A 10,000-nucleotide genomic window follows, 5' to 3' on the forward strand; every position below is an offset into this window, starting at 1 on the left:
TTGCTGGTTCCAAATCGAGTTCACCTCTCATAAATCAGAAAACCTGACATATGATATTATACCAGTGTTGGAAATTCAAATAGCAGCTGGTCCCATATTTTTATATTATTCACGATTTAATTCACGATTAAGATTTCTTGATGAGCTAGAAAACACTCGGATTTGAAGTATGAAACTGAACATTATTGTGCCAGCTAGCCTATACCAGTTGGTTGCATGGGATTGATTGTCAGTTCTGATGCAAAATATTGAAAGCAAAAGGTTATACACCATAGATTAATTGGGTACCACGCGTATATAAGATAGCCGAGTCGGTTTAGAGTTAGTGTTGGGGTTAGAGATAGGGTTTCTTTGTTGTCCACCGGACAATGTCTCCGACTGGTTAGGTTGTCCGGCGCAAATTCTGGTTGTCTCGGACAACCGGACAACGCTTACTTCGAGCACTGATAAATTATGTACCCGAGGTAACTATCTGATATGGTTAGGGTTAGGGTTAGGGAGTAGGCGTAGGCGACATACTCGCCGACACCTCGGTTACTACATATACAACAACGACCCCTTCAGCCATAGTAAGGGTGCCTGAGCCCGCTCAGATCGCACGCACTCGCTCTATGCGCACTCGCTCAGATGCGCTGCCGTATAAAGTTGATAACTCAACAACCACTATCCCGATTTTGACGATTTTTTTTTACTATTTTGGCGGGATACCAAGCATTGAAATCTGGTATCCAACACAAGAATCTACTATCCTGCGGATATTGGGATACCGCTAATTTCGACCCCTGTTAGGGTTAGGGAGTAGGCATAGGCGACTCCCTAGACTCGTTAGTGGAGTAGGCGAGGTACGGTCTGGCATATTAGATAGTAGTATTTAGTACCAGAATATGTTCCGGTATACCGGACCGTACCCAGGGTACATTTCGGCAGTACCCTGGGGGACATAGACCCTATCAGCGTTAGTTATACACTCCCCAATCTATCTATATTATTTCTATGGTTACACTACACAAGATAATGAAGTCCGAGTTTACTCTGATCAATGCCCACACCGACGATTTTGGTAGATTTGGTGTGGGTTAAAATTGTCATGCTATTAATCTTGCTTCAGTTCACTGGCCCAGCAACAATGCAGTGTCACGGAGTGTACATGCGAAGAAGTGTGGTTATCCTGCTGCGCTGCATAGGTCATTTACTTGTACACCCTCAATACACCTACACCACATGTACACTACCACAGGGTCTAATCCAGGCCATTTTTCATACCGAATACCGGCGCCCAAATTACGAATACAACCCCTATCAAAACGCCCAAATTACAAAATTCATAAAACGCCCAAATTAACAGAGCTCTGATGCAGATGTCCATGTTTCTATCATTATGTAGGCACTGTTTTATAATGAAATGCTCATATAAGATCTATAATCTATTATCTGAATAAAATGTGTCGACCAAACGCACAATTTAATGTGATAGATAAGTATATATATAATTTTTTAGGCTCGTTACGCTCGCCACGGTTGCCCTTAAGCAGCTAGATTAGCCCCTGACTACGCTACAGGTCTACATATGATCAAGAGCGTATTAAAAAGTAGAGCGTACAACAGTGAAATGCTGAAACCATGTTGCAGTATTAGTCGAATTAAGAAACTTTGCCGTTTTATTTTGACGATTCTTTGCGGTAGTATTGATCAGCTGTCCTACCTTACTAATATAAAGCAAACCGCTTGTCCCTACGATGCTCCTATGCTGAGATAATGAGCGGTGAAAATCTGGAATTTTTGCCGAAAACCGACTCGAGATCCCTGTTGGCTGCGACTCTCTCGCTTTAGGATAGCTTCGGGAAACCTCGCGTGTTTCCGTCAATGATTGACAAATGGAATGAATGACGTCTGTTATTGATTGCCATAGTGATGACCCCCACCTGTGCCCACCTCACGCTGGATGTACATAGTAAACTCTGTAGTACTGACGTAATGAGTCAGCTCTACCATGGCGCTACACAGCGGCGACCGGAAGCAACATACTGGCCACAAAACGAGAGAGAGTCGCAGCCAACAGGGATCTCGAGTCGGTTTTCGGCAAAAATACCAGATTTTTACCGCTCATTATCTCAGCGTAGGAGCATCGTAGAGACAAGCGGTTTGTTTTATATCAGCAAGGTAAGACAGCTGATCAATACTACTGCAAAGAATCGTCAAAATAAAACGGGCAAGGTTTCTTAATTCGACTAATACTGCAACATGGTTTCAGCATTTCACCATTGTACGCTCTTTAAATTTAATACACTCTTGATATGATATATCAGAGCTTCAGCTATGAATACATGTATGGGAACATCCTGTATTTTGTATAAATAGATATCCATCAAACACTATACGTGATGTGCTACTGTAAGGTCACAGATAGGTCATGAGCGAGCAAGAAGTGTTAGGATTGGTGTTATAATAGGTATCTGGACTTTCTGGTCTAATCACAAATCTCACCAACCGAATTATATTTGGCAGCACATTGGTGAAACCTACTGTCACAAACTCACCCAACTGTATGTGGGCAGAGATTTTTTCTTATTTCAAGCACTGAATAGTGTGGTAATATGTGCAATGATTGATAAGATAGCTAGCTATCAAAAGAAAACACTTAGATTGATGCTCTAATAAATATACATGACCTAGCTATCACTGCACAGTGAGTGCACACTCAATTATTCCCTATTTATTTTACTGTCAGACTCCCTGGTTTGACATCAGCAGTAATCTGTGTGATTCCATGAAAATTCTGAGAGACAGAAGCAAAAATGCAAAAACATTGATGGCACATTGATTGCATCCATCCACATTGCAATTATTCTAATTCCAATTATCAGTCTATATCATTAGCATTGTATCGTTGTGCTAGCTGCTAACCGAGTGCTGATACATATACTTATGTTGTTCTTAACCAAGGATTTCATCAAATTAAAATGCTGGAGAGCAGCCAGCCAGCACAGCCAGTAGCAGCTGCAGCATCTCAGGAAAGAGCACCTTCGTCTAGTAAGTGTGGGGACAGCTCACAGGCACCAGGCAATAAGGATGGCAGTGTGGCAACACGTTCGAGAAGCCCACAGTTATCACAGAAATTGATGCTAGTGCCTGACACTATGGATGAGGAAGAGAATGAGGATGAGTGAGTAAACGTTATATGACAAATGAAACTATGAGTAGACACCACTAATTTTGGCATATATATATATATATATGTTAGATATTTTCATTGCTGTGTTTTTGTGTAAAATTATTGCTGAACCATTTGTATACAGACTTAAATTATGAAATTTCCAGAGTAATATTGTTGCGTACAGGAAACAAAGATGTTTAGGGCAGATCAGAACAATATATGTATAGCAATAATTAATCGGTTTAATTCATAAATATTCACTACCTGTGACATACATGAAATGCATGTGTGTAGTGTTGTGAAAGCACAGTTCCGTAATGCAACATAGAGACGTAGATTGTGAGGGAAATAAATGCGGCAATAAAATAATGTAAGAGCAGCCTCAAGCAGCCGTCAGTTATGCACGACGTAGTTTTGACGTTTGCGATTTCCAGGGAAGGTGACAGCCGTAAAACAGTCGTTAGCATTCACAGTGGCTACGCGTCTGGTCATCCATTACAAAGCTCATCACAGATTCCCAAATCCACGTCACGATTAGGCCACGCCCCTTTTCAAATCGTTGATTTTTACTGGATTTACTATTGCTTCAAAAGTTACAAAAACACATTTTTTAAATAAAATACCTAAATGTAAGTAATATTATGGTAAAAACTTATTGTTTATTGTTTTTTAACGCAAAAATATAGTTGGGTTCACATAAGAAATATATGACGTACGCGTAGCCTGGGAGCTGGGCGTCCGATAACCGGACGCGTATAGCCACGGCATAATATATATACAGTCCGACCTCCTTTATCCGGCCATCCGTTATGCGGAAATCTCTAAGTCTGTTATCCGGTCGCGATCTCGCAGTGTATGTTCTCTGTTTTTTCATTCATTTCCACTTAAAAATTTCGCTCAAAACTCACTCAAAGCTCACTTAGAACTCGCGCGATGTTTGCGTGAGTGTGCGCGCATGTGTGTGTGTGTGTTGTCCGCTCGTGTCCGCTATGCCTCCGGACAACTTTCGTCCGTTAAAACGAACAACTTTTACTAGCGGACATTAGTGAAACGCGCTACCGCGCTACACACTCGTGATCGATCAAGCCCCGTACTTCAATCAAAGGCGCCGCTGCCGCGCACATGGCTGGAAAAACGCGGCATGGCTGCGTCAGATTTTTGTGACATCACTAGTGGTACACGTGTATATCACATGTCAACAAGAAAACCACGGTATTGAGCTGGTTACGGTATGATAATTCTGAAATATTACACCGCGATAATATCGCAATACCGGTATACCGCTGCATCCCTAGTATCCGTCCCTTCTCACGCTCGATATGGGGCGAGTTACACGTGATCGTAAGATACACGTCCTGGCCTTCTCGACGTGTGAGAAGGGACGGGTACCAGTCTAGGTGCATTCACGGGGAAAGCTGCAAACGACATTCAGAATTTGAGCAAATCGGCGTAGAATTGCAGTTTAAAAACGATTTTTTCAGGTCCATGTAGGTTCCATTTATATTATTTGTATTCGTCAGTATTCGAATAATGATGACGCGAATACGTGAGTGTATCGATCGTTACAGCCCTAGATCTCAGCACAAAAGAAACAAACATAAACCGAAGTGGTAAAATTTCTGTTTTATTTTATTTTATTTCCATTTTATATAAACCATAAAACACGACAGTTTGTTACAAATAAACATAGCAACGAGTAAATACATTATAACATGCATAAACCCTACTGAACTGCCTAGAAATGCTGTGTTTGGGCATAACTCTCATATCCGGCCAAATCGCATATCCGGATGGGTGGCGGTCCCGACGTGGCCGGATAAAGGAGGTCGGACTGTATATATATATATATTAATTTATAGGTGCATACCACCAACTTCAGACTCATATGGGGATTCAGTTGAACTGGTACCGTGTACCCCTACCGATAACGATTCTGGAAGCCATTCATTGCATGATGATACAGACAAGGGAGCAGCTGCTGAATCAATGCAAACCAGCTCTGACTCACAAGCGCATTGTGTATGGCAGAGGAGCAAAGCAGTTTCCTTTCAGGTAATCTAATTATCAGTATGTGTGTTTTAGAGTACATTCTTTCGTTTAGTGCATGTTTTATCTCACCGGTCTATTAACTTTTCCATATTTTTTATTGTGAATGTATGGTATTGTCATAGCAAGAGTGAATCTATTATTTGTTTTGTTTTTTTGCAATTATTAAAATGTATGATACATGAATTTTCAATTTCATCAATGCGATGGTTTTCTAGCTTTGTCATAATTTCAGGAATGGCAACCAACATTATCTTCAAGCACCAGCTCAGAAAGGTCGTCTGCAAAAGAGGTTAATATCCCAGTTATTATAATAGCAGTTCATGTAACCAGTTATTTTAGTATTCAGTAAACAGTATATTTATGTGTACATGTGCAGTGCATAGTGTCTGGTCAATGGCTGTATATAATTGATTCAGTTTCTGGATATGATACATTTGCAGGAAAGAGGCAATGAAAAAGCAGTATCCACAAATGTAGAGGCAGTAAAGATAGCATCTGATGTGAACCAGCAATGGCCACTAGGTAACTATATGTTATATTAGTTTCCAATAATTTTTCCACAAACAGGTTTGTAATGTAGATAATTAGCATCCGACCAAATGCTAATTATTCTCATATTATGTGTATAAAAAAATGATTTTACTAAATATGTTTTTGATTTTAACTAGTGCTTATTTTGTTTTATATGTATGTGTGTGAGTACCTGTGTGCGTGGGTGCGTTTATATACAAAAGAGAACGAACAGAGATGACACCCTTTAACCTTAGTCAATCACAAGAGCATCCTAATAAATTGTTCTACGTTTACTCGCTGTTAAGATGTGAAGCTGGCTGGGGTTGTAGAGGAGGGCCACGAGGTATCGCAAAGTGAAGACTGGCAGCTTCAGCTCTCCCCCACGCAGCGAGTCTCCAAGCATGCTTCCCTGTTTGCGGCCAGCGATGCATCTCGTTTGTGCAAGTCTGTCTCTCAGCCGACCGTGAGCTCTCTGGCAACCGAGCACGAACAAATGCTCACCGATGCCGCGATAGCAGATCCGCTTTGTGTTCAGGAGAAGAGAGAAGGGAGCGATGCATCTATGAGTGGTAAACTTGGATATATCTTCGATAAACTAGATTTTTCCTATGACATGTTAGGTGTAGTGTTCGTAGCGGTGTCGATTATTATATTAGAATGAAGATTAGCGAGGGTTTTTTGTCACTGAGATGGATGTTAAGGAAAAGACCCTATCATTACGTTCAGCACAAATCGTTCTGATGTATTTAAAAAAAAATGTTGCAAAGTATTTCCTGGATTTACTTGCCTTGCACCAGGCCCTTTATCAGGACTACTGCTAGTGTTCACCACCTTTGCAAAATGTGATAAAATAAATACCAGTGATAATTTTACTACACTAAGTGGCGAATACAATTGGCAGATGATGACTGCCTACAAAGTTATGATTGAATAATGAAATAATCAAATTGCAGTGTCGTGTAAGTACTACCAAATTCCGTAACCTAGTCTTTTGGTGCATGTTCTGTGCAACGTTGCAACAACCTGTTTTTGTGTAGGCTAAACTACATTATTTTATTTTTACTTGATTACCCTATTAAAAAATTTTCCGTACACCTCTTTCCCATATTCATTACCTGTTTATGCTTTGCTTAGCATATACGATAAAGTTAACAGTGGCTATAGTTTTTCATTGGTGTCTAAAAATTAATTTGGTGGGTCAAGTCTTGGCTCAAACTTTAACACACTCAGAGGGAGCCTTACTTGATGATCTGGCCAACTTGAGTATGCCCTGCCTTGTCTTCAATCTCTTCAGTGGATGTGCAACATATCAGCCAGCAGCCAGATTCTGAGAGCATTTTCCAACCATTAACGCACACCGGTCTATTGCTCGAGAGCCAACATGGAAGAAAGGAAGAAACCAGAGGCGAAGCTGTGTTGTTTAGGGACGAGAGAAGTGGGGTTACCGAGGAGGGAGGTCAGCGGGAGGAGGGCGCAACACCAATCCTACGTATCGAGGACGTTGACAGTGAATTTCAGCAGGGCAATGGCCATGACGCGCCACTGTTCCAACTGACCAGTAAGTCTTCGTTATTCGAGAATGTTTGCTGGAATATGAGAACATGGTGGATGCTTGTGATGTCTAACCAAGATGTCACTTCAAATAGCTATGAAAAACTTGCCATCCAAATTTAAATTCTTAGTGTATATTTTAAACTTTGCTTGTTAAAGGGATATTAGTACTCTAGGTTCTTTAGATATTTTCAGCTAAGATAGGTTAAAATTATGCTTCATAAAATGTTTTATGGTTCAATATTTATTAGAAATATTTAATAAAAAAAGTTTTAAAACTGACGGCTATACCATTGCTTACAAAGACAATGGCGGCGCACCCACTGAAAAGTTGCGCAAAGCAACGTTTCGTCTGCAGGCTACAGACTGAGGGTGTTTCTTATTATTTATTAATTTAAGAGCAGAAGGATTGTAATATCTTATCAACAACATAATAGTTTCAGTTATAATATGGATAAATTTGTCCTAAAATGAACATCGTTCGGTTAAATAGCATTTAGGTATAAATATAATTGCACTTTTGTGATTAGCCCTCGGTCTGTAACGTGCAAAATAAATTGGCAAATGCGCAACTTTTTCAGGGTGGCAGCACAATCGCGGGTGTCATGTCAGCGCCCAAAAATGAAGATTTTGAAATTCAATGGTGTTTTTTATGACAAACGTGAATGCGTAATTATAGATATTTATAGTTATGTGCTATTATTTATAAATCTACTGTCATAATATACTCTCAAATTCTAGAGGAAAGTATCCCCTTAAGTGTGGTGGGTACTTGCAAAGAATATTTTCCGGTATATTTTAAGTAAGCTTTAGCATCCTTGTATGGTGATTGCTTTTATGTTTTAGTATTCACGTATTCTCGTGTGTGTACGTCAGTTGCCTTTACTAGTTGCTATGGTTTATACGTTTAGTGTTGCCTTGTACAATGTTTTAATATAGTGTGCGTGATTTAGTTTTAGTAGAAGTACATACACTTGGGGTACCTTGCTGCCCTGGTGTCGTCATTTAATTGTCACTTGTTAAACTAGCAATTTTAATTAAGAATTGTTTTTTTATTATTGCATTGACAGTGAGGAGTTTGCAAGCTCATGCTGATATATCTTGAATGTACTGTCTTTAAATTAATAAATAAATAAGTAATATAAATAAATAAGCACATGAACAAAATACTATCATCTAATTTCGTATAGGTAATATGGAAAAAAAATCCCTTTTCATCCTCACAATGAGTTTATATTTGCAGCACCTGACTTTGTCGAGAAGATGTTACAGAACAGAAATGAGGATCCTGTGAAAGCAAGCCCAAGTAAAGCTAGTTCATCTTTCTTTAAGGTCAAGGAAGGAAAATCAACTCCACAGAAAAACAAAGAGTAATTACTTTATACTTACTTTTTATTTTACTTTTTTACAGTATATTTTGGTTATGTGTCAAAAGTCAGTAGAAATTGATCACATATGTATTAAATTCCGTGATATGGAGCAATGTCGTTATATAGAGTTTGGTATTTATTGTTTGGTATTGTAATATTGCAAAAGCAAACGAATATGTACATGAAAACAGAATGGAATAGTTGTGGTTTAAATGAGTTAGTTTGTTGTTGTAATTAGCTGTTAGTATAGTACGTCTGCCTCAACATGTATGGATACTGTATTTCTATATTGTCTTGATGGTGTATCAGCCTTGTGTGTGGATCGAGTAAAATGACATTCCTAGGAAGATAAACAGCGAAGCTGTCGCTATGGATGTTTCAGGGACCCATTTGCAATAAGAGGCGACTCTGAAATGAAGAGCAAAACACGTCGGCCACCAAGGGCATTAGCATTTGGTGATAAACGTGGTGAAGAGTCAGACTGCACTGAACTTGGAAAGCTGGCAGGTAATGTAATAAAGGAAAATGTCGAGAAATCGACCAAGAAGAGAAAATAGTATCCAAAGTAATAACCAGTGATGGAGAAAGTGTAATTTCCTCCATCTTCTGTGGCTGCGACAAAATTGACATAGGAAGCTGACAAATGCTGTCGCAGTGTTGCATTCACATAAGTCAACGCCACATGGTAATGTGAACGTGGATGTTGTCTCCATACATGGAGGATGTACGTATTGCATGTAACAAGCAATACATCATTGCCATACCCCACGTTCCATTGCAGACTTGTAATTAAGGAACGCTGAGCTTTTTGTCGACTGGTCTCAATTCTCAAAAAATAAAATCTTCCAGAAAAGGCCACCGTGGAAACGTCTGCACCTTCTCTAGGCGCTAGTCCGGTGAGATTGTCTCCACATCTAGCCAAACCTGTTGCGGAGGAGGACACGCAGCCAGGGCCTTCCTCGCAGCGGCGCCCATCTATAATAGTAACGTCGCCCCGAACTGCCGTGAAGCCAGTGCGAACGTCTCCACGGAGGAAGTCGTTAGCTGCTGGTGACATCGCGGGCGGGACAGCCGACCTCGGCGCTGCGAGGTCGAGCGAGCGGGGGTCGGGGCGGGTCACGCTCGACGATAGCGGCCGGCGGCTCTCCTTCACGAGTCTGGCAGAGCCAGCAGCGTCGAAGGCTGCGCGCGGCGAAGACGTCATGCCGTTGCCACGGCAACCGTCATCGGCAGTATCCTGCCCCTTGGTGACGAAGCGAAAGAAGGCCAGCTCACGAAGAATCTCCCAGGTAGACTAGGAAGATTAATATAATCAGGGGTAATTAATGTCAAAGTTGTCATTAATTTGTCAGTATTCACCCCT

General features: G+C 40.5%; 1 protein-coding gene across 2 annotated transcripts in view; it reads left to right on the plus strand.

The window, feature by feature from the left end:
* LOC106819911 overlaps positions 1-10,000 on the plus strand; it is a 27,847-nt gene that overhangs the window by 1,835 nt on the left and 16,012 nt on the right. For both annotated transcript variants that reach the window (XM_014824488.1, XM_014824492.1), the window contains exons 2-10: positions 2,944-3,163; positions 5,014-5,206; positions 5,436-5,492; positions 5,644-5,725; positions 6,022-6,285; positions 7,011-7,274; positions 8,511-8,637; positions 9,020-9,144; positions 9,487-9,926. In XM_014824488.1, the coding sequence (XP_014679974.1) occupies positions 2,961-3,163; positions 5,014-5,206; positions 5,436-5,492; positions 5,644-5,725; positions 6,022-6,285; positions 7,011-7,274; positions 8,511-8,637; positions 9,020-9,144; positions 9,487-9,926 (1,755 nt within the window). In that variant the 5' untranslated portion in view covers positions 2,944-2,960. The remainder of the gene's footprint in view (positions 1-2,943; positions 3,164-5,013; positions 5,207-5,435; positions 5,493-5,643; positions 5,726-6,021; positions 6,286-7,010; positions 7,275-8,510; positions 8,638-9,019; positions 9,145-9,486; positions 9,927-10,000) is intronic.

This window comes from Priapulus caudatus, unplaced genomic scaffold, assembly GCF_000485595.1.
Source record: "Priapulus caudatus unplaced genomic scaffold, Priapulus_caudatus-5.0.1 Scaffold40, whole genome shotgun sequence".
Lineage (NCBI taxonomy): Eukaryota > Metazoa > Priapulida > Priapulimorpha > Priapulimorphida > Priapulidae > Priapulus > Priapulus caudatus.